Source organism: Oncorhynchus kisutch, linkage group LG8 (genome assembly GCF_002021735.2).
Source record: "Oncorhynchus kisutch isolate 150728-3 linkage group LG8, Okis_V2, whole genome shotgun sequence".
NCBI lineage: Eukaryota > Metazoa > Chordata > Actinopteri > Salmoniformes > Salmonidae > Oncorhynchus > Oncorhynchus kisutch.
This window is the reverse complement of record NC_034181.2, coordinates 37824494-37850072: the sequence shown is the minus strand read 5'-3', so window position 1 is coordinate 37850072 and position 25579 is coordinate 37824494. Positions and strand designations below refer to the sequence as shown.

Sequence of the window (25579 nt, the reverse complement as noted above, 5' to 3'; positions counted from 1 at the left end):
TTGGCTTGAAATCGTTTCAGATTTTATTGATCAAGTTCATTTAACACATAAACATTTACATTTCAATATTTCTTCATGTACACAGAAAAGCATTGGGTAAAATTCCAAACAATTGTTGTGATTCATAGTATTTTTATGGGATCAAAAACATAACATTAATGATAAAATAATATGTTTCCGTATCATTGTCCTTCACTTAAAGTGATGTGCACTATATTGCAGTGCTAAATGATTGTCCTTGGTATGTCCTTAGATTCTCCTTGAACATGTTGAGAGAAAATAAGTTTTTTTTTTTGCAAACATATATTTGACAAATAATAAAATAAAAGTCTATGACAGTGATACGACTTTGAAAGTATTGCTACGGTTGCAATTACAGTTATTATTATTTATTTTTTTACCAGAAGCACAAACTGCTTGCACAGTTGTGGACACTAGATTTGGCAATGATGATTATATGGTTTATTTACAAAAAAGTGCTAATATCATTGCTGTGTAATCTTATGTGCATAAAAACAGCTTAAATATTGACATAGAGCAGATATATTTGATAGGTCAATAACTACAACAGTCCAATGTTCTCCAGTCCTGTTTGAGTGCCTCTGTTACTCTTGTGCCATTCCATAAATAGCATTGATTTTCTCCTGGAACATTTTGACAACAACCCCCCTCTTTAGCTTCATGGTAGGTCCTGGAGAGAATATTGAAGAAAGAAAGGATATTGAACCAGACTTACTGTGCTCTCAAAATAAGTGTCCCCTCTTTCCTGTGCTCCAATCACATTTGATGTACTCAACAGCTTGGAAGAAATATTATATCATGTAATGGTATCCAGAGGAATATTGTTTAGTTTGAAACAGTCACACGACTGCCTCGTCAGATACGGTACGTGATGAACATTACTGGTAAAACATTCATTTCAGATACCGTATGTGATTAACTTCAGATATTGTGCGTGATAAACATTACTGGCAAAACATTTACTTCAATCTCGACGTTCTTTGTAAAAGTGTGTCAAATTCTGAAAAAGCTCATTATCTATTGACAATTACATACAGTATCACCACAAGACTAGCTTTAGTTTAACAATCTAAGTTAGTTTAATATACAGTACTATCAAAAGTTTGGACACACCTACTCATTCAAGGGTTTCTCTTTATTTTTACTATGTTCTACATTGTAGAGTAATAGTGAAGACATCAACACTATGAAATAAAACATATGGAATCATGTAGTAACCAAAAACGTCTTAGACAAATCTAAATATATTTTATATTTGAAATACTTCAAAATAGCCACCCTTTGCCTTGATTACAGCTTTGCACACTCTTGGCATTCTCTCAACCAGCTTCATGAGGTAGCCACCTGGAATGCATTTCAATTTAACAAGTAGCCTTGTTAAAAGTTCATCTTAATGCATTTGAGCCAATCAGTTGTGTTGTGACAAGGTAGGGGTGATATACAGAGTAGCCCTATTTGGTAAAAGACCAAGTCCATATTATGGTAAGAACAGCTCAAATAAGCAAGGGGAAATGACAGTCCATCATTACTTGAAGACATGAAGGTCAGTCAATCTGGAAAATTTCAAGAACTTTGAAAGTTTCTTCAAGTGCAATCGCAAAAACAATCAAGCGCTATGATGAAACTGGCTCTCATAAGGACTGCCACATGAAAGGAAGACCCAGAGCTACCTCTGCTGCTGAGGATAAGTTCATTAGAGTTAACTGCACCTCAGATTGTGGCCTAAATAAATGCTTCAGAGTTCAAGTAAGAGACACATCTCAACATCAACTGTTCAGAGGAGACTCTTTGAATCAGACCTTTATTTAATTAACCTTCATTTAACTAGGCAAGTCAGTTAAGAGCAAATTCGTATTTACAATGACGGCCTACCCAGGCCAAAACCTAGCCAGGACGATGCTAAGCCTATGGGACTCTCAATGACGGCCTGATGTAATACAGCCTGGAATAAAACCAGGGTCTGTAGTGATGCCTCCAGCACTGAGATGCAGTGCCTTAGACCACTGCGCCTGTCACGACTTCCGCCGAAGTCGGTCCCTCTCCTTGTTCGGGCGGCGTTCGGCGGTTGACGTCACCGGCCTTCTAGCCATCGCCGATCCACTTTTCATTTTCCATTTGTTTTGTCTTTGACTTACACACCTGATTTCAATCCCCCAATTACCTGTTCATTATTTAACCCTCTGTTCCCCCATGTTTGTGATTGTTTCTATGTAGGAAGGTCCGTTATTGTGGGTTCTGTTTTTGTATTGCATTTATTATATGTTGAGTAAAATACGTTTACACCAGCTACACCCAGACTTCCTTACAGCGTCACTTGGGAGCCCAATGGTTGAATTGCTGCAAAGAAACCACAACTAAAGGACACCAATAAGAAGAGGAGACTTGCTTGGGCCAAGAAACATGAGCAATGGACATCATACCGGTGGTAATCAGTCCTTTGGTCTGATGAGTACAAAAGTACTTCCAACCGCAGTGTCTTTGTGAGACGCAGAATAGGTGAAGGGATGATCTCTGCTCCTCCAGGCTGTGTAAGGGCTATTTGACCAATAAGGAGAGTGATGGAGTGCTGCATCAGATGACCTGGCCTCCACAATCACCCAACCTCAATCCAATTGAGATGAGTTGGACCGCAGAGTGAAGAAAAAACAGCCAACAAGTGCTCAGCATATGTGGGAACTCCTTCAAGACTGTTGGAAAAGCATTCTTCATGAAGCTAGTTGAGAGAATGCCAAGAGTGTGCAAAGCTGTCATCAAGGCAAAGGGTGGCTACCTTGATGATTCTAAAATATAAAGTGATTTGTTTAACACTTTTTTTGGTTACTACATGATTCCATATGTGTGATTTCATAGTTTTGATGTCTTCACTATTATTCTATAATGTAGAAAATAGCCCCCAAAAATACAAATCCTTGAATGAGTGGGTGTTTCCAAACTTTTGACTGGTACTGTATATATTTCTCACACTGACTGACTCACCCAGTTCTCCCCCGGATATGGAGAAGTCTCTGTCCAAAATGACCCACTTCTGGACCCTCTGGGCGTTGGAGTTGGCCTTAGCATTTACTCGCTCTATGCCCTCCTGTATGGCCTTGTAAATAGCTGGCTCCTCACTGGCTATAATCTCAGAGGCCTTGGTTGCCATGACGCCACGCTGCTGGCAGAACGCCAAGGCCTCTGGGGTCAAGTCGTCCGTTGGATCGCCGTTGTCGTCGACTACACACTACGGAAGGAGAGTGGGGTCAAAGGTTAGGAGTGATCCAGGAGTCTTTCTGAACAGAGCCTGGTTCCAGAGCTGTTTGTGCTGTATAATTCTATTTGAATTGCTTAATAATTCTAAAGCAATAATTCTAAAGTATACCAATGAACATAGGAGTTGGCAATACAGTCCACATCTAATGTTTGATGCCTTACTTTGAGTGTGAGCATCATAGAGAGGAATTTGAGCTTGTCTCCGAGCAACATGGCGTTGCTGATGATGGCGGTCTCTGCTTTCACTGCATCCTCAATGGGCACAGGTGGAATATTCTCTCCTCCTGCTGTTATGATCAGCTCTGCAGGACAAGATATGTCATACTTAGCTAGATATTTAGATCATAGATCTACATGATGTTCAATGATGATTATCTTGTATATCCAGGCTCAAGGTAGGAGTTACCCTTAGGCACAGACTTAGGATCAGGGGAAGGTACACAAAATCGACCTTAGATCAGTGTCTTGAGGAAACAGCATCTTACTCACATCAGAACACTGGGAGGCATGTTGTGTAATGGCTATATACAGTACATCTAGAAAATAAACTATTTTTTTATTTCTTTTTTATTTCACCTTTATTTAACCAGGTAGGCCAGTTGAGAACAAGTTCTCATTTACAACTGCGACCTGGCCAAGATAAAGCAAAGCAGTGTGACAAAAACAACAACACAGAGTTACACATGGGATAAACAAACTTACATTCAATAACACAATAGAAAATCTGCAAACAGTGTGTGCAAAGGAAGTAATGACGTAAGGCAATAAATAGGCTATAGTAGCGAAGCAATTACAATGTATCAATTAACACTGGTGTGATAGATGTGCAGATGAGGATGTGCAAGTAGAAATACTGGTGTGCAAAAGAGCAGAAAAATAAATAAATATGAGGATGAGGTAGATAATTGGTTGGATGGGTTATTTACAGATGGGCTGTGTACAGCTGCAGCGATTGGTAAGCTGCTATGACAGCTGATGCTTAAAGTTAGTGAGGGGGATATAAGTCTCCAACTTCAGTGATTTTTGCAATTTGTTCCAGTCATTGGCAGCAGAGAACTGGAAGGAAAGGTGGCCAAAGGAGGTGTTGACTTTGGGGATGACCAGTGAAATATACCTGCTGGAGCGCGTGCTACGGGTGGGTGTTGCTATGGTGACCAGGGAGCTGAGATAAGGCGGAGCTTTACCTAGCAAAGACTTATAGATGACCAGGAGCCAGTGGGTTAGGCAACGAGTATGTAGCGAGGACCAGCCAACGAGAGCATGCAGTTCGCAATGGTGGATAGTATATGAGGCTTTGGTGACAAAACGGATGGCACTGTGATAGACTGCATCCAATTTGCTGAGTAGAGTGTTGGAGGCTATTTTGTAAATTACATCGCCGAAGTCAAGGATCGGCAGAATAGTCAGTTTTACAAGGGTATGTTTGGCAGCATGAGTAAAGGAGGCTTTGTTGCGAAATAGGAAGCCGATTCTAGATTTAATTTTGGATTGGAGATGTTTAATATGAATCTGTAAGGAGAGTTTACAGTCTAGCCAGGTATTTATTGTTGTCCACATATTCGGTCAGAGTAGTGATTCTAGGCAGGCAGGTGTGGGCAGCACCTGCCCGCCTAGCATCACTACTCTAAGTACTATACCCTTTATCCTCCCTGTGATGAACAGGAAGTTGTCCTTGTCGTGCTTGCCCAGGTCTCCAGAGTGCAGCCAGCCCTCCTGGTCCAAGGCCTCCTCAGTCTTTTCTGGCTCGTTCAGGTAGCCCATGAACACATGACGCCCCCAGAAACAGATCTCACCATTCCCATCCTCGTCTGGCTTGTCCAACTTTGTCTGGCAGCCATTCACCACCTTTCCACAGCTGAGGACAACATCAAGATATTCTTTGTTGTTGACAGTTTGCTGTCAACTCTTTCTACGGTGAGACCGCAAAGCAAGAATGTATTAAATGTCACTTTTATATCTGATGGCTTATCGGTATCAATTCATGTTTTGCTATCACAATGCTAGCTTTGTCAACTACAAATTAATGAATGTAAACAGTCATTAAAAATTGTCAGTGGACATCCTAGTTTTCCGGTTGCTGACCTCATGATCTTGAAGTTATTCTCCCAGGAGATGGTGTGAGGGCCGGTGCTTTCACTCATCCCATACAGCTCATACAAGGGGAGGCGAAGGCTCATGAAATACTCGAGGGTCTCCCTGGTGATGGGTGCGGCCCCTGTTAAGCAGTTCCTGCAGCGGTCCAGGCCCATGGCCCAGTGAACCTTCTTAAAAACCAGGTTGTTTGCCAGCATGAAGCCCCAGGGCAACAGGTTCTCACTGGAATCCACAACAAACAAGGAGGAATGGCACACATGGTGTAAAAGATTAAAGAGATTCTCTGTTACCTTTGTATATTTTTTAAGCAGTTCTGATAGTGGCACTCACGAGCCAAAAGCGGTCCCCGGAAATTGTGCACCACGTCATTGCTCGCTGTCTCTCGTTTTGCTGTGTGTGCATCTTGCTAGCTGTCTCTCAAATGGTGAGAGGCTGATTGGCTGAAACTCAAATTGCTAGGGGCCTGGCCCACATGGTGGAAAATGTAGGGAAAATGGCGCTTGCAACGCTTCCAGTGAACAAACTAGGGGTTTGCTGGCTAATTGAGGTAAGACAGTGATTCTGCCCATAGATTATGCATGTATGAACAAAACAAATTGACATATCCAGCCCAAAGCGGGAGGATTAAAAAATATTTACTAGACGCCAAACTTGGCTGGAATTGAATCTAGTTTAGAATACAAAAAATGCTATTTGGGCATGAGTGAGGACGTATTTTTTATTTTATTGTTATTGATAAGATCATGTCTATGGGTGAAATTTGATGCACTGAAAATCTGCATTATTTCTGAAGTACGGGTTTGATTGAACAACAAGAACCTGAGCTAAATCCTTACCCATTCATGGCACTGTAGCTGGCTTGCAATCCGATGGATTTAGCCCAGTCTGCCACTCTTTTCCTCATACCAGAGGACTTGGCACCAATGGCTTTCATCTTCTCCTGCATCTTCTCCCACACACGGGGAACTCCCAGGAAACTGGTGGGGCGCACCTCTTTCAGAGTAGTCCCCAAAGAGCCCTATGAAATCATAAAGTTGCTGGTTATCAAGTCATATCAAGTTACTCCAGTCCAAGTTACTCCAGTCCCACCCTTCCCAACCAAGTCAAAACCAAACCACCGCAATTCAATCAATTGTTCCCAATGGAAATAGCATTTTGAATGGAAAGTAATGCACATCATCAATTTCTGTAGTATAATAGTTATAGATTCTGACCTTCAGGGCGTCTGGTTCTGCGAAATACGTCACCGCTGCGAATCTCATGGCGATCCACATGTCGTTGACCTGGGCAGCTACATGGCTCAGGGGCAGGTAGCTCACCACCACCTCCTCACCATGTTTCAGATCTGGCATGGTGCCCGCCGCATTTGAAGTCCAGGTGATCTGAGGAGAGAGTCGGTTACCACTATACGCTATTTTTTTGTTTGTCCTTACCGTGAACAATACATGGACAAAATTGTGACTTTTTCACATACTGTATCCAGAGCACAGTGGCCACAGAGGTATCTCAACCATATAGTACTACTGTAATGTGTCTGAGGGAGCCACCACATTCTTTGAGGAGGAGGGGAAGGCCAGCTGGTTACTGCAGTACAGTAAATGTACATGTAAATATAGAGCTTTTTCCTCAATAGGAATACTCACATTGTCATGACTCAGCATGACCCCTTTGGGGTTGCCTGTGGTTCCAGAGGTGTAGATGAGTGTACAACACTGGTTAGCCCTCTGACTGTCCACCACAGCATTCAGCTGTTCATCAGACACCTCCTCACCCAGCTTCATAAACTCAGCCCACTGTAGGAGGACAGAGGTTGAGTCGGTAACACCTGATTCACATTATAGAGCCAATCTGAATCGTACTGTGCTGGCTTAGATATTTTCTATTCACATGATCCTTTTCAGAAGGGTTCCAACAACTATGGTGGCTGTGTTAACAAAGCCAGCCCAGTGCAGCTCGACTTGGCTCTGTTTTCTCAGTAATGTGAATGGATTAACAGTCTCACAGTTACAGTGTAGGAAAGGAAATATTCTAGGAAATAATGTGTGCTACTAACATTTCTATCTATTAGGCAAGTAAATCATGTTTTTTTTCCAGCTGGCTAAACTTGATCTTGTTTATAGATATTATTTTGATGCAAACTTACAGTGTACAAGTTTGGCAGCTTCTGTTGCAGTTCATCTTTGTACTGAACGATAGCTTTCAAGTGTGGAAGCTTGTCCTTAATCTGAAAGGTATGGACAAAGTAGGAATTTTAGAATGAATCATTTTGGCACAAATAAAACAACATTTTCACTTGATCTACTTACAAATAAAACAGCACAGTAATGGATTAATTCTTTTTTTAATGTGTACATTATTTGCATAATTCTGTGCATAGGTTTTATGGCTATTGGTATTTTTCAGTTTTCTCCATATATTATTGTATACAAAATAATTGACGCATTTGTCTCACCCGTTTTTGCACACCTACTGTATATTACTTGACATGGATAAATAAAACCAAAGTGTATTCATGTTTTCCTTATGTCTACTGTGTAATTGATTGTGATGTTAATGTGTCAAATGTATTCAACTGACCGGATGTACATGCCTCTAGAGGTTATTTAAGTAGGTGTGTTTCACAGTGGTGTATCACCTGACGAAGATCCAACTCAGATCGAAACATATTTTTTTCTGCGTTTAATAAAATCACAATGGGAGTATACCAGAGTTGTGTACATTTCTTTTTTTTATTTTATTGGCAGACACGACCAGGGGAACCGTATAGTTCAGTATATGTGTTATGGGGTCTCACCTGGAGGATTTTGAGGAGCTGTTTGTGGTTCTCCACCACAAGGACATTGGCCTCACAGTTGTCTGCTACATACTGACATGCCTCGGGGGAGTTGGTGGTGTAGATGCCTGCAGCAAAACCCCTGGCACACAACACACATCAAACAACTTTCTTATTGAGGCGGTTTAGACTGTGAAGGCGGTTTAGACTGCTGAAGCAGCTGGTTGTCCAAGTCACACAGCATTTACAGTATGAACAATAGTGCAGGGTAGTGCATGGTAAGATAGCGCATGGTAAGATAGTGTATGGTAAGATAGTGTATGGTAAGATAGTGTATGGTAAGATAGTGCATGGTAAGATAGTGCATGCTAGATGTATAATAATAGGGGCGGCAGGTAGTCTACTGGTTAGAGAGGTGAGCCAGTAACCGGAGGTTTGCCAGTTCGAATTCCGGGTCTGACGGGAAAATATTTGGTCTGCCGTTGTTCCCTTGAGCAAGGCACTTAACCCCCCACAACAACATCTTCCCGGGCACCCAGTGTGGCAGCCCCCCCGCATCTCTCCAAAAACCCGTGTATGTACAGTATGTGTGTCTTTCAGAGAGGGTTAAAAGCAGAAGTCAACTGTTGTTATTATTACCCAGCCAGGATACAGCCAATGTCTGAGATGAACCACTCTGGAGAGTTAAAGCCCAGAATACCGACACCATGGTAACGCTCCAGCCCCAACTACAGTAGAGAGAGGAAACATTTAGAATTAATAAGAATGTGGCACACTGCCTCATTTACTGTTGACCTACGTGATGCTTTGAAAAGTACTCCAGTTTATAGCCTCTCCTTGACACTGGAGACGTAACTTGAATCTTTGAATTGAATCTAACACACCCAAGTGTTGGTTTTCACCAGCACCATTCTTACAAGGAGACAGACATGGCAATGAGAAAAAAAAGGAAATGATTTCTGCTGTGTAAACATTCATAATCCCCTTTCTCTGGAGGTAAAATTCTAAATAGTCCATAGCCTAGGGATCATCAACTAGATTCAGCCTTGAGACAATTTTTTCATTAAGCAATAAGGCCCTTAGCTGTGGTATATTGGACATATAAAACAACCCCCTGAAGTGCCTTATGGCTATCATAAACTGGTTACCAACCTAATTAGAGCAGTAAAAATACATATTATACCACGGCTGTCAGCCAATCAGCATTCAGAGCTCAAACCACCCAGTTTATGATGAAAAGTATGAAAATGTATGCACTCACTAATGTAAGATGCTCTGGATAAGAGCATCTGCTAAATGACTAAAATGTCAAATTTAAAATCTTTAAAATGACAAATAATTTGTAGACCGCAGATTGACCGCAAGAAGCCCAAAAATATATGTTTGACTAAAACATAATAATTTCAAACCTTGCTTACATTTGTGCACGATCACGCATCTCTCTATTATCTGTGGGAGATTTCTTAAGTTAATTTCACTTAGCGCTTATTTCCAACAATGAAAAAATACATTTAATACTAATCTACATATATTTTTTTTAGCTTAGAAAATTTGGGGGTCTAATAAAACCACCCGCTGGCCAAATCTGGCTCATATTTGCCAGTTTTCAGTGATGTTAACAGATCTTCATTAGAATTCACTGGCAAAGTTCAAAAATACTCATGCGCCTCTGTATAGATACAGACACTAAAAAATGCAGAATACATCCTGGTAAAAGTACATCATAACATAGAACTTTGAGAGATTATTTTCCATTAAATTCCACGCAAGCATAGAACAGAGAGTAACTAAAGAGCACAGACACAGACACAACAACTACACCAATAAACAGACCTTGAGGAAGCTCTTGGCCGCCAGTCGGCACTGCTGGAAATACTCCCTCCAGGTCAGGGTGACCCACTGCCCCTCTTTCTTAGATGCCAGTGCAGGCAGGTCTCCGTAGTGCTCCACCGTCTCCAGGAACATCTGGTGGACGGTCATGGGGGCCTTGCAGCCCAGCCCTGTCTCAGTCATCCTCAGCTTGACCGCCTGATCCCTAAAGGAGCACCAGAGCTGCTCCGCTGGGGCCAGAGACACATCCGACAGCTTCAGGGGCACCGAGGCACCTGTAGTGAAATCAAATCAAATCAAACGTAATCTGTCACATGCGTCGAATACAACAAGTGTAGACCTTAGTGTGAAATGCTTACTTACAAGCCCTTAACCAACAGTACAGTTCAAGAAGAGTTAAGAAAATATTTACTAAATAAACTAAAGTAAAAATAATAAAAAGTAATACAATAACATAACAATAACGAGGCTATATACAAGGGGTACCGGTACCGAGTCAATGTGCAGGGGTACAGGTTAGAGGTCATTTGTACATGTAGGTAGGGGTGAAGTGACTATGCATAGATAATAAACAGAGTAGCAGCAGTGTACAAAACAAATGGAGAAGGGGCGGGGGGTCAATGTAAATAGTCCGGTGGCCATTTGATTAATTGTTCAGCAGTTTTATGGCTTGGGGGTAGAAGCTGTAAAGGAGCCTTTTGGTCCTAGACTTGGCGCTCCAGTAGACTTGGCGCTCCAGTAGACTTGGTGCTCCAGTAGACTTGGCGCTCCAGTAGACTTGGCGCTCCAGTAGACTTGGCGCTCCAGTAGACTTGGCGCTCCAGTAGACTTGGCGCTCCAGTAGACTTGGCGCTCCAGTAGACTTGGCGCTCCGCTTGCCGTGCGGTAGCAGAGAAAACAGTCTATGACTTGGGTGACTGGAGTCTCTGACAATTTTATGGTCTTTCCTCTGACACCGCCTATTATATACAGTGGGGAGAACAAGTATGTGATACACTGCCGATTTTGCATGTTTTCCTACTTACAAAGCATGTAGAGGTCTGTAATTTTATCATAGGTACACTTCAACTGTGAGAGACGGAATCTAAAACAAAAATCCAGAAAATCACATTGTATGGTTTTTAAGTAATTCATTTGCATTTTATTGCATGACATAAGTATTTGATACATCAGAAAAGCAGAACTTAATATTTGGTACAGAAACCTTTGTTTGCAAATACAGAGATCATACGTTTCCTGTAGTTCTTGACCAGGTTTGCACACACTGCAGCAGGGATTTTGGCTACCGCTGGGCAATACGGACTTTCAGCTCCCTCCAAAGATTTTCTATTGGGTTCAGGTCTGGAGACTGGCTAGGCCACTACAGGACCTTGAGATGCTTCTTATGGAGCCACTCCTTAGTTGCACTGGCTGTGTGTTTTGGGTCGTTGTCATGCTGGAAGACCCAGCCACGACCCATCTTCAATGCTCTTACTGAGGGAAGGAGGTTGTTGGCCAAGATCTCGCGATACATGGCCCCATCCATCCTCCCCTCAATACGGTGCAGTCGTCCTGTCCCCTTTGCAGAAGAGCATCCCCAAAGAATGATGCTTCCACCTCCATGCTTCACGGTTGGGATGGTGTTCTTGTGGTTGTCTTCATCCTTCTTCTTCCTCCAAACACGGCAAGTGGAGTTTAGACCAAAAAGCTCTATTTTTGTCTCATCAGACCACATGACCTTCTCCCATTCCTCCTTTGGATCATCCAGATGGTCATTGGCAAACTTCAGACGGGCCTGGACATGCGCTGGCTTGAGCAGGGGGACCTTTCGTGCGCTGCATGATTTTAATCCATGACAGCGTAGTGTGTTACTAATGGTTTCTTTGAGACTGTGGTCCCAGCTCTCTTCAGGTCATTGACCAGGTCCTGCCGTGTAGTTCTGGGCTGATCCCTCACCTTCCTCATGATCATTGATGCCCCACGAGGTGAGATCTTGCATGGAGCCCCAGACTGAGGGTGATTGACCGTCATCTTGAACTTCTTCCATTTTCTAATAATTGCGTCAACAGTTGTTGCCTTCTCACCAAGCTGCTTGCCTATTGTCCTGTTGCCCATCCCAGCCTTGTGCAGGTCTACAATTTTAACCCTGATGTCCTTACACAGCTCTCTGGTCTTGGCCATTGTGGAGAGGTTGGAGTCTGTTTGATTGAGTCTGTGGGCAGGTGTCTTTTACACAGGTAACGAGTTCAAACAGGTGCAGTTAATACAGGTAATGAGTAGAGAACAGGGGGATTCTTAAAGAAAAACTAACAGGTCTGTGAGAGCCGGAATTCTAACTGGTTGGTAGGTGATCAAAAATACTTATGTCATGCAATAAAATGCTAATTAATTACTTAAAAATCATACAATGTGATTTTCTGGATTTTTGTTTTAGATTCCGTCTCTCACAGTTGAAGTGTACCTATGATAAGAAATTAGAGACCTCTGTATCAAATACTTGTTCTCCCCACTGTAGGTCCTGGACTGCAGGAAGCTTAGTCCCCTCTGTAGTGCCTTAGGGTCAGATGCCGAGGAGTGCCATATCAACCGGTGATGCAATCGGTCAAGATGCTCTCGATGGTGCAGCTGTAGATCTTTTTGAGGATCTGGGGACCCATGCCAAATCTTTTCACTCTCCTGAGGGGGAAAAGGTTTTGTCGTGCCCTCTTCACGACTGTCTTAGTGTGTTCGGACCATAAATGAGCTTTGGTAATGTTGTCACCAAGGAACTTGAAACTCTCGGCTCACTCCACTACAGCCCTGTTGATGTTAATAAGGGCCTGTTTGGCCCGCCTTTTCCTGTAGTCCACGATCAGCTCCTTTGTCTTGCTCACATTGAGGGAGAAGTTGTTGTCCTGGCACCACACTGCCAGTTCTCTGACCTCCTCCCTATAGGCTGTCTCATCAGGTCTACCACTGTTGTGTCATCAGCAAACTTAATGATGGTGTTGGAGTATTGTTTGGCCACACAGTCGTGGGTGAACAGGGAATACAGGAGGGGACTAAGTATACACCCCTGAGGGGCTACCGTGTTGAGGATCAGCGTGGCAGACGTGTTGTTTCCTACCCTTACCACCTGGGGGTGGCCCATCAGGAAGTCCAGGATCCAGTTGCAGAGGGAGGTGTTTAGTCCTAGGGTCCTTAGCTTAGTGATGAGCTTCGTGGTCACTATGGTGTTGAACGCTGAGCTATAGTCAATGAATAGCATTCTCACATAGGTGTTCCTTAAGTCCAAGTGGGAAAGGGCAGTGTGGAGTGTGATTGAGATTGCGTCATTTGTGGATCTGTTGGGGTGATATGTGAATTGGAGTGGGTCTAGGGTATCCAGGAGGATGCTGTTGATGTGAGCCATGACCAGCCTTTCAAAGCACTTCATGGATACCGACGTGAGTGCTACGGGGCGGTAATATTTAGGCAGGTTACCTTTGCTTCCTTGGGCACAGGGACAATGGTGGTTTGTTTGAAACATGGAGGTATTACAGACTCGGTCAGGGAGAGGTTGAAAATGTCAGTGAAGACACCAGTTAGTTGGTCCGTGCATGTTTTGAGTGCTAGTCCTGGTAATCCATCTGGCCCAGCGGCTTTGTGAATGTTGACCTGTTTAACGGTCTTGCTCACATTGGCTACCGAGAGCGTTATCACACAGTCATCCAGAACAGCTGGTGCTCTCGTGCATGCTTCAGTGTTGCTTGCCTCAAAGAAAGCATAAAAGGCATTTAGCTCGTCTGGTAGGCTCACGTCACTGGGCAGCTCTCGTCTGGGTTTCCCTTTGTAGTCCGTAATAGTTTTCAAGCCCTGACATATCTCATGAGCGTCAGAGCCGGTGTAGTAGGATTCAATCTCACTCCTATATTGACGCTTCACTTGTTTGATGGATCGTCTGAGGGCATAGCGGGATTTCTTATAGGCGTCTGGATTAGTGTCCCACTCCTTGAAAGTGGCAGCTCTAGCCTTTAGCTCGTGGATGTCGCCTGTAATCCATGTCTTCTGGTTGGGATATGTACGTACGGTCACTGTGGGGTCGACGTCATCGATGCGCTTATTGATGAAGCCAATGACTAAGGTGGTATACTCCTCAATGCCATTGGATATATCCCGGAACATATTCCAGTCTGTGCTAGTATAACAGTCCTTTTGCGTAGCATCCCCGTCATCTGACCACTTGTAGTATAGGGACAGCAGGGACAGCAGTTTCCTGCCATCAGTGGTAGTTTATGAAGTAATCTCAAAGACTAGTATTCCCCTGCCCTGTCCCCAGTGGACCGCAGGCAGGTACAGAATGAGAATATGTTCTCAGTGAACTTACTTTGTAAAATAAGGGTTAAATAAAACAGAAGTCAGGGTGTGTGCCTATTTCTGAGAATCAGACTGGACTATCTCTATCCCACCCTCCTTCGCTGTCTCAGTGGGAAGCATAACCATTTGAACCCTCTTAACTAGAGCTGGGCTGCCTGTATCATATTGATTCAGAGAATAGGGGAAGCTATGGAATGTCCCTGCCTACCCACCAATCAGGTTTGATTGGTGAAACTGGCTCTGATTAAATAGAAAAGGTTGATTGATCAAAATCATGCAATGGGGGACAGGTAAATCATTTTCTTCCTCAAGAGATGAAATAACACATTTCCTCGAAGGTCAGAATAACTGTAACCTTGAACTGATCATGCTTTTAGGCACATTTCTGTCAACCTGTTCCACATGTTTCTTTATAACTGCTGTATTATGAACTACAAAACATAATCATGTATCTCTTATAGGTGATAAAAATCTGATCTGCATCAGTTAATTAAGTTGAGTCCATATCCTATTAAAAAAAACATCTTAGCTCTACCTATGATCACCATAAACTGCTATTACCTGAGAGAGGATCCCATTGAGGTCCCTCTAGTCCGGGTGATCTGGGTGGTTTGGCTGGTGCTTCAGGTATGCTTGTCTCCTGGCTGTCTTTGCCCTCTCCATCTGACTCGGACTCAGAGTTTGGCTGTGGATGGTCTACTACTCCTCCATTGACAAGGGGACTGTTCTGTTGGAGTTTGGAGACTGGTGGTAACTGTTCGGTTTCGCCAAGAGGAATGTCACTCACACAACTAGAATGAAGCACATGAAAATAAAATATGCTTTAAAGAAACACTCAGTCATAAAATACTGTACCATTATTTGGTGAATATTTAGCAACTATAAATTGGTACTTCAACTGTCCTGACAGAATTTGTTCTCCAGCATAGAAGATTACTATAAGTCCACATACCTCTCAGAACTCTTCTCTATGACAGGAACCCCATTGAGGACAATGGAATCCTCTTGTTCAGACATCTTGTAATTGCTTAAATAAAAGACGTAAATGATCTACATTGGACGTGCAGAAACCACTAGATCATGATGAACAAGCTTTACATATCAAATTAATAAAATCTCTAAATAGTTTGTGCAAAGGCTCCTGATATTCTACTGATTCAAGAGAAAAAGTGTAACCTCCTGGATCTTTATATGAGTGGGTATTGCAACATGACAGCGTCAGGGGTAGTGTGTCAATAGCTGCTTAGTTCAATTGATAACGAATGGCGAAATTAAAGGGTTTGTACCAAAAAACCTGTAACCATTTTCAGAGCTTTTTCCGACCTTTCACTTAAATATAGCAGGTTACACCAAGACGGTTGATTTTTAAATTAGAAAGTGACTGAGAAAGAGCTGGTATTTCCGCCGACAACCCCATTTTTTGTCTTATCTTCAAAGGCAGAACTCAGTCAAGGTCCTGTACAGTAGTTATCTCCACAGGCACACATAGTATATGTGTTGGTTTTTAACATGTCTCAAATACAACATAGGCCCAAAGCATGTAGTGCACATAGAGTAACATGTTGGGTTACTTGTCCATGATACCTCATCATTATCTCCGACATGATGTCAATCAGCCTAAGATGAAAAATGTCAGTGAAATCATGCCATCTTGTGTTTTATCTTGAAATTGAAGACAATTTTCACACATATCTGCTCTAGTTTTAGCTATGACAGTTATAATGATGACATGCCTTGAGTATACCATATTGCCAAGAAGCTGCTGAACATGTATGGAGAGAGAAAAATGGATGCGGTCACTTCAAATTCCAAACAAGTAGTTACAATATTGAGACAGAGCTCATAACAGTGACATAGCATTTTTCTCTGGTTCATGAGGACATTGTTTTGTTTCACCACTTCAACAAGAAAATAACAGAAGATCCGTCCAGATAGATCAGATAACTATGGTGAAAATGTCTCTCGGCAAAGGTTAATCATAATTGCAAAACAATTGCCTAAGTTATGTGGCATAGTAAACATTGAACTTTTGCACAGAATGCTGCAAACATGAGTGCTTACTGATGTTTCTGCAACAAAAAAAACAATGAACTGAAATAAGATAAATTGGATAGAATCTCTATGCGCTCTTAAAGGATCAATGCACGCGTTTTTATCTCAATATCAAACAATTTCTGGGTAAGAATTAAGCACCTTATCGTGATTGTTTTAAATTAGAAATGGTATTACAAAATGAACAAAAATAGCAAGAGCAATTTCTCAAGCAAGAAATTTGATAGGACTGTCTGTGAGTGGTCTAAGTGGGAGTGGAAAACTAAAAACTAGCTGTTATTAGCAGAGAGGATTGGAACTCTTTCTTATTGGTCTATTTATTGCCTGGTGGTGTCACCAGGGCAGGCAGGTCAACACTCTATCCCACCAAAACAGGCTGAAATTCCAGGCAGTCTTTTCAAACACTAAAAAGGCATATCATCAATTTCACAATTTCACTCTATTATTCCAAACGCATAGCGTGTAAATATATATAAAACACAGATAAATCAAGTTTTTGACTGCACTGGTCCTTTAACAGATTACCTCTAAACAGGTAGCAAATTGACACAAAAATATACAATTCTGTATCTATGTTCCTACATGAGCAAGGCCTCAACCCATCCAGTAATGAGCTGTCCATTTCAAATATTGAAATATATTTTAGTATGTGTGTATCTCTCCAGCAGCATCAGCTCTAGAGTGACCCAGGCTAGCACTGTTTGTGTTGGCTTTAACAAGACAATAAAGAATAAGCCTGAGCCTGTTGGCAAAACAATAAAACCAGAGGAACCTGCTTGTTTAAGTTTAGTTCAAACATGTTTTTTGCATGTACAGTATGTCCTAAGATGTAGGCCAGGTCATGTTTGTTTGTTTGCTTTGAACACATGTATATATCTATATATAGATTAGGCAACCAATACATGCAGCTATTATAGGTTACCGGTCAAATTCTTTTCACTCTGAACATGCCTCTGCCCCTGAAATTCAAACATTACATTGGATTTATACCGTGAAGGCTACTGTATCAGTACCAGAAAGCAATCTAAAAGTCAAAATCACAGTTACTCTTGGTTATAATGGTTAGACAATTACATGCATATAGGCAACTTCACACCTCCCAGTATCAGTCAATGCTTTGCTGTAGATGCTGAATAAATAATCCTAAATATTCACCAAGGTTTATAATGCAATAACTGTCCAACTGCTTCAAATTGATTTCACAAACCAAGACAGACGGACCAATGTATACCAAGACAGATAGACGGACAGACGGACAGACGGACAGACAGACGGACAGACGGACAGACAGACAGACAGACAGACAGACAATTGACCCTAGTTCCCCACTCTGACATGTGAGCAAGGACTGTAGGAACATGTTGCAAGAGCTGTCTGTGATTTGTAGATTGACGTGGTGGTCTGGCATATGAAAAAATAGCCTATCGTGAAAGAATTGTAAGCACACATAAACAAATGTATTAATTCATTCCAGAGTAGTAATATTCAGCAGAATATTATAATACCTTTCTATTGAATAAAGACAGAGCAGATATCCTACCTTGTTCAGAGACTTTGTTCAGACAGGGATAGACAGAGGCAGGTGCTATATGACATCACCTTGACAGGAGAGAGTGCAGGGAAAACTTGGATGGACCTCGATGTGATGTGCACAACATGGGACTGTCACCCAGGACAGCAGCTGATAAGCCTGTAGAGGTATGTATGGGGAACAGTACTATCCAACTCAGGTCTGTATGCACTCTTACGTAATTTCCCCCACACCTGAGGGTCAAATAGCTAGTTAACGATCCACCAGTAGACTTGAACAAAGGTTACCTTCTGCAGCAGTAGGTGCTGGAAACTGACAAGGAGGTTGTGTGGGGTAGCAGACTACATTACAGCCTATGGATCTAAGTTAAGCCTGTGTTGACATTGCTGTGCATGTTTACATGAATGTTAAACAGTTTTAAGACACATTTCATGAGAAACATATTTCTGATTCTAAGAATATGAAGTAAAACCATCACTTTAGCTCAAGACACTGGTCATTTTGACTGGACTAAAGCAAGCTATTGTGTCAGCCCTTATCAGTTCTAAATCATGGGGATGTAACATTAATCGATATAGTAAGATAACTTCTGAAAGTTTATGAGAAAAGAAGAGACTTTGACCCACATACACAGATCTTTAATCTGTGGAACAAACATTGTGCAACAACAACTTGTTGTAATGTGAAACACCTCTGCATTGAAATAAGTGTAACAAATTAATGTCAACTAAGTTGTTTTCTAAGATTAATATATATTGTTATTGACCCATATTTAATTTCCAGTGGTTAAATTCTGTATTTTAGATCAAAGTATCAGTCTTATGTTGTGTCTTGAGGGGTGTTGGATTGTAATGAGGTGAGAACTGCAATAATCTGAAGCTGGACATGGTGTTTTAGTAAATGCAGGTGAGAGTTCAACCACGTGCTCCAGTTATTCTGGGCACCAAGGTCATTTAGTCATACCACCAGTCACACCACACCTGCCCTCACTTATCATTGCCGCAGCAAGTCTGGAGATATGCCAGAAATATTAACAAGGCTACAATATCAAAATTGTACATAGCAACAACTATATATAGGCCAGACTTGTCTATGAAATTGGGTCCTGCTTGTGACATCTCAAAAAAATTGCTTTAATTAAAAAAACAAAAAACATTCAAAATATTTTTGTTTATTAAAAAAAAAAAAGTACATACAGGAAAACTGTACAATTACATTAATCAACAGCAGACTGAACACAGCAGTGCAGATCACCTCAAGATAAAAACGCAGTATTCAATATCTTTAAATATTAGCACTTCAAGTACTGGTGGGTAATAACATTCAATCTGGATAACGACACAAAACAAATCATATGGCTAGAGAAATGTTACGAAAACAAGCAAAACCCCAAACATAACGGAGAGTAAACATGGAGAACCAATCTCCAAAAGAAAACGTGAGTCCTCGATGGATACAGACGACTTAAGCTTTTCATCACCGGGAATCTGTTAAAATCAATAAGTTACAAATTGGGAATACTTGAACCAGTAAGTAAAGATATAAACGAATTGTAGGCGAGCCTACAAAACAAACAAAATAAACAAACAAGCTAAAAGGGACAGTCAAGAAGATTGAAATGGACGTTAATGAACTTAAAAAGGAGAACATCTTTCTGAGAAAAGCATAACGGCTCGTGTTCACTAGCACGCGATATATTTCCCAGAGTGACTCGGTTGTGGGTGTGCTGGCAGCATATGGCAGCAGTTTGATTGTGCGTCAAGAATTCAGCATAGCAAGTTTGTATGAAGGTCTGGGTATTAAATGGGTAAATTGTTGAATCCTTTCTCAATTTCAGGAATTTATTCACAGGTAAATAATAATATACTTTAAAACGCTCTGGTGACAAACACACTTTGTTGCCCCTGTTTCCAATCGTCCACATGGCTGGGAGAACCTATTCAAGCAAGTAAATACATTTTGAAAATGTAAAAAAAAAATGATGCATTAAATATCACCAGCTGCCTAACTTCATATTAGCTAGGTATCTTGATGTATTTATCACTGTAAAAAATTAAAAAAAAATCCAAATGCATTTGTAGGTAGCTAGCTAGCTGTCAAAGTGAGAGAGTAGGCTATTCTGGATAGGGCAGTTACTTTGTGTAGTTTCAGTCCATAGAAGTGATGACGGAGAGAATAGTAACATAATATTCAGTGCGGTCTGATTTGAGTATGATGAAGTCATAAGTCATATGATGATGTTTCTTGTGAGGTCTTTGGTCCTCAGATACAGAGCTGTGAAAGCCTGTCTGCAGATGAAGAGGTCCCAATGAAGAGCAGTGGTTCTTAATCCTGGGGACTCAAAGAGGTGCACATTGTTATGTATTCATTTGTGATGCTATCCTTGGTGGGGCAAACCCCCCAAAATTGTGATGCACGCCAGAAAAGCCACTACACATAAAAACATAGCTGATATGGCAGACTTGCTTAGACAAATGTGGTTTCTAATGACAATTAAGATGTACAAACTATGGCATAAGGGGACGACAAGCGGGTAAGGGGCAATCCATAATTTCGATTAAGACATTCATGAGAAAGCGCCGATGGACGTAGTCAATAACTCTTTGTTCAGCACTTTTGAAACGTACAGCGTGTGATGAATACGATGGGAGACAGAGAGGTGGTTTCAAGCACAGGGCGCAGCAGGTGTTTATTTGTAAAGGACCACAGGAGGAGGCAGGTAGCTGGGTCCAGGGGCAGGCAGAAGGTCATACACAGGGGGTCCAAAAAGGCAACAGTACAGGCAGGGAAAAGGCTAGTAATGTCGTCCGGGAGATCAGGCAATAGCTTGATAACAGGAAATACGAAAGGCTAAGGTACAGGCAGGGAATAGGCAAAAGGCGTCGTTAGTGAGACAGGCAAAAATGATCATGCACGGGAGGATTACATTACAGGAAAACCAGCGCTCCGAATAGAAACAAACAATAGCTCACAATGATGAGGTGCAAAGAACTGAACTAAATAGTGTGTGATCATAACTATTCATCATGAACAGGTGTTCGGAATTCAGGTAATTGGGATCTGGAGAGTGAGCTGTGTTCAGGGGATCCTATGTCTTTGAGAGTGTGAGCTGGAAAGTGGGCTGGAAAGTGAGCTGCGATCAGGGAATCTACTGTTTGAGAGTGGGAGTTGGAAGCAGACGTTACACAGCGACAGAATTCAGAACATTGGCCATTATTACAGTGTGCTCCCTGTACAACAAGTCAAAATAAATGGGGCATATAAACAGACAATGAAAGCTCTTACAATATTCGATGATTACGTTTCTGTAAAACAGGTTATAGGCTATTTGAGCACCACCATGTTAGAACAGTAGATGAAATTAAGAGGGGAAAATAGACCAAATTATTAGGGTGAGGCACATTGAACGCCGTTTGAGTATTTGCGTGTCAAAAAAGATAACATCATATAACACTATTTGATGCATTAAATAAGCTGTTTTAATAACGCTATTATATTATAGATTTTTGTGTGTGCTGAATTTGCACGTGCAAGCCAAGCACCACAACTTCTATCAGTAGCACTGTCAAAGTTGTACAAAAAAAGTTGCCAAACAAGCACACCACGGGCCACGAACAATGTGAAAATAGATTATTAGGGTGAGGCACATGGGCTACCAACAGCTTACTACACAACATGCACTTGGTATTACTTTCTTAGCTACAGTATACATTTCTCCCTTGCATAGTACATGATTTATGTAGCAGCATATGTAACCGATGTGAAATGGCTAGCTCGTTAGTGGTGGTGCGCGCTAATAGCGTTTCAATCGGTGACGTCACTCCATCTGAGACCTTGGAAGTAGTTGTTCCCCTTGCTCTTCAAGGGCCATGGCTTTTGTGATGCAATGGGTAGCGATGCTTCGAGGGTGGCTGTTGTTGATGTGTGCAGAGGGTCCCTGGTTCCAGCCCAGGTAGGGGTGAGGAGAGGGACGGAAGCTATACTGTTGTATTGATGCTGTTGACCCGGATCACTGGTTGCTGCAGAAAAGGAGGAGGGCAAAAGGGGGCGAGTGTGGATTTGCAAGTAGATTGTCGACTAGATGACAACTGATAATGACTGCTAGCTAAGATTTTGAAAGTAAGATGTTGACATGATCAGTCCTATCAAAGCTACTGTAGATAAAACGTGATTTGATGTCATTCTGTGGCCAATGACCTTGAGCCTTCCTGGATGGGCACTTCTAATATAACTCCATGGCAGAACCCAAGGGGATTTTTTTTTCGAGCTCTAACCTTAGAATTGGGGATGACGTACTGTTCCATGAGTGACAGAAAACTGAGTCAATCATGACAGAAAACTGAGCCAATCAGGCACAACGCTCTGTATTTTCTGCTGGCTAGCCCCACCACCACAGAAAGCTAGGCTGAAATACCTGCATTTTGGAGCTGCCTTACTCAAGAAAGCAAAAAAGAGACCATGGTTTGTATGCGGCTTTATTAACTCAATTAAGAAATATATATATTGTATTTTTTTTTACCTAAAAGTGTGGCGCTCAAAACAGGTGGGGCTCTACACACACGTGTGTGCACATGCATCTATCTATCCAATGTTATCATGATTTGTTATAAGGGATATTATACTTTCGTAATCCACAATGACCTAGTGATGTAAAAGTCAAATAATGACATTATCTTCCATATTCCTACAGATACCTTGTAACTGGAGATCCCTTCAAAAAGATTGCCAACAGTTACAGTGTAGAGTACTGCCAGATTGGGTGACCAGGGCCATCTCGGACTGCCTCCTGGGGAATTCAGGCGTGTGAAGGCTACCTGTGTCCTGCATAACTTCATACGAATGGACACGAGGACCAGGAGGGGATCTGCAGCTCGCCGCCGTGTGCCAGAGGAGAAGTCTGCTGCTCTGCAGGATGTTTCAAGGATGGTGTCCAACAACGCAGGAAGAGAGGCAATCTGTGTGCGGGAGATTTTCACCTCCTACTCCTACTCCTGCTGTTCCCTGGCAACACCATAGACTACACTATGCACAACCAAAGGCTCTTCCATTTACTTAGCTATGTCAACTGCAGTTATTCAATTCCCAGTTTCTTTCCCTTTGATTTCTGCTTCTCGGGTGAGGGTACTGTTTAGGTAATGGTGTGATGTCTGTACAAAAACAAAACAGGCTATTTGAAGTCACTGTTGGGGTTTGTTTCCTTATTCCTTGTCAATCATTGGCTCATTGGTGAAATTAGCATTTTGACAACATCTTTAATTAAATCGTTCAAAAACCTTTATTAATGCAATTGCAGACAGAAGTTGACAACAGGAACATAACGCATGTTTCTGAGTAAGTTCTGCAACATTTAAAAGGTCCCAAGTTATTTTATTAAACCCGAAGTCCAGCCCTTGTGATGTCACTGTATACTTCATTACCTTCTACGCTTCAGACCAAGCCCATGCATACACAGCTACATAAACTTGCAAGAGAGATACAATAGTTCCAGTGTTTCTAAGGCCTAGGCAATAAATGTCCGCTCCCCAAAGTTGATTTATTGTGGAATGTCTGACTAGTCTCTTATCTCCTACACTCCCCTGCAGAGTTCTGTCTCAGTCACACATTTCTCAGAGGGGTCTCTTTATACGAGGCAGAGTCTAGAAAACAACTCTGGAACAATACTAAACTTCTATAATGAATATATATATATATTGTTAATCTGTAGTCTAGGACCCTATAAATGTAAGGAGGTCTTATGACCCCTCCCGTTCTATTAATACAACTTAAGCATAACCAATTATTATAATACATTGAACATTTGGTACAGCCCCTATTATGACCCCTAGGTGAACCAATTTAATTTCCCCCTTTGAGACTAATTAGTCTCACAGCTTTAATCATAATATTCTCCTCTGAAATCAAATGGATTAGGCAAATCCCCTGGATCCATTTGATCCCAGGGATGGCCTTCTAAAGGGAGAAACAACTCCTGAGGTTCCTGGAATGCTACTGAGGGTGGGTGAGTCTGCATATACTCCCATTCCTCTTGAGTCCTGAAAAGAATCACACAAATTGAATAAACAATGGGATTAAGAGATACCTTCAGCACGATTTGTATCAGCTTTTCTTATAACCCATCCCCTTCTATTAATTTCCACATAAGCATAATTAATTATTATAATACATCAAACATTTGGTACAGCCCCTATCATGAGCCCTAGGTGAACCCCTTTCATCACCCATATTGAAAAAATGTAGAACACTTAGACAACTTATAACCCACACCTACACAGTCATGTATCAATCTGATTGATGGATTGTGTTGTGCAGTAAGCAGGCTCAGGTGTATAAATGTGGCTCCTTCCACCTTCAAAGAATAGGCAAGAGGGCCAACTATAGAGAATATAAGACCCTTAATTATTTCTATAACTATGCTATATTGTTTGTCTTTATCTGTCTGCATGTTGTTCCGCATAAAGTACTCTGCAGCCACTTAGTGTAGACACCAGGTGAGGCCACACACACATAGATTCCTGTTGAACAATGTCTCTTTAACTACCTTTTTTTTCTCAATAAGTCTCTCTCCTTCACTTCATCCCTCTCTCCTCTTCTTCCTAAATCCTCTAGGTGAACCCCTCCCGCATCTGAACTGGCTACATAGAGGGCACAGCATGATCAGAGGTGAGAGGTCACTTGGTCGGGTCAACAGGAAGTATTATTAAATAGATGCTTTACATTGAAATACAGATAGAGATGTAGTAGTCCTGGAGTTAATGATCCAAGTTCAGTTTTGCATTTCACCTCCTGATAATTATGATGACTGACAGTGTCAGAATAAATTTCAAAAACAAGGCTTTAACGTGCTATTTCTCTCTATCTGTCTCTCGTCAGCAGGTATGTTTTGATGTGAGAGAGGATGCCAACCCCCAGTCCTGTCATCGCCACCTTACCCGCTCTTAAGATAACCTTTGGACTGACTGGGAGCAAAAGGCTGGTTAGGAGACACCACTAGAGACACTATTATGTAATTGTGATGAACTGAGAGAATATTAGGGTATCACTGTGATTCATTAATCATATGCTGCCTTCCCTGCTCCTCTGTTCATACCTCTTTCTCTTTCTGTCTTTTACAGCTCTATCGCCACATCCTCTTTCTTCCTCTGTTTTTATAATGCAGACCAGATGTGCATTGAAGTACAGATTGAACTTGTATTTATAATATTACAATTATAATATTTATAATGCATGCATTATGTATTTATAACACTTGAATAATTACATTCTTTCAAGAAAGTGTTTCACATTCTCTACTGATTGAAATTAAGTCTCTCATTTGATGAAATACTACACCTATCCTGTGTTTATCAGATCAATGCAAATGAAGGAAATTAGATATTGAGATAAACCGGTTTTACAGTATTTACAGTATTTGCATAGGAAGTGTGGTGTACTGTATTTAAATTCTGTTTCTGTATATATGAGTTCCAAATCAGCCTTTAACTAGTTAAATCATGTTTCTAGTCTATTGAATAGTTACAATGAGTAACCATTGATGTCCCAGGGCCAGGATTGGTAAACACTGTTGAAGTGTAGCGGGAGTCATCGTCTGAAGAAGTTTTCATGCCTTTTTATTGTAACTGAACACTATAACAAAATAACAAAGAGAAATAAACTAAACCAAAACAGTCCTGTCAGGTGCAGAAAACACTAAACAGAAAATAACTACCCACAAAAAC

At 41.5% G+C, this 25579-nt stretch overlaps 1 protein-coding gene and 1 long non-coding RNA gene across 4 annotated transcripts; one reads left to right on the top strand and one right to left on the bottom strand.

The window, feature by feature from the left end:
• On the bottom strand, positions 1-18167 carry LOC109895723 (long-chain-fatty-acid--CoA ligase ACSBG2). Its single transcript, XM_020489656.2, has 15 exons — positions 17874-18167; positions 15234-15308; positions 14843-15072; positions 9971-10242; positions 8777-8865; positions 8159-8279; positions 7508-7588; positions 7008-7157; positions 6579-6746; positions 6201-6382; positions 5353-5586; positions 4908-5125; positions 3433-3572; positions 2998-3241; positions 1-691 (listed from the first exon to the last, which is right to left on the bottom strand). Exons 2-15 carry the CDS (start codon positions 15296-15298, stop codon positions 606-608), a joined length of 2280 nt encoding a protein of 759 aa, XP_020345245.2. The 5' UTR covers positions 15299-15308; positions 17874-18167; the 3' UTR covers positions 1-605.
• LOC109895724 (uncharacterized) lies at positions 17922-25009 on the top strand. Of its 3 annotated transcripts, none has more exons than XR_004210807.1 (5): positions 17934-18031; positions 20116-20211; positions 22555-24524; positions 24738-24867; positions 24977-25009. It is a non-coding gene; the product is annotated as an uncharacterized LOC109895724 (long non-coding RNA). The 3 variants fall into 3 exon arrangements; XR_002256022.2 differs by having other exon boundaries at positions 24735-24867; XR_004210808.1 differs by lacking the exon at positions 20116-20211 and having other exon boundaries at positions 17922-18031; positions 24735-24867.
• Positions 25010-25579: the final 570 nt, after the last annotated feature.

Coding starts and splice junctions, on each gene's coding strand:
- LOC109895723 (XM_020489656.2), bottom strand. CDS start 15,298: ATGTCTGAACAAGAGGATTCCATTGTCCTCAATGGGGTTCCTGTCATA. Junction 6,383..6,578: donor CAGAACCAGACGCCCTGAAG/GTCAGAATCTAT, acceptor ATGATTTCATAG/GGCTCTTTGGGGACTACTCT. Junction 3,573..4,907: donor CATCACAGGGAGGATAAAGG/GTATAGTACTTA, acceptor CTTGTCCTGCAG/AGCTGATCATAACAGCAGGA.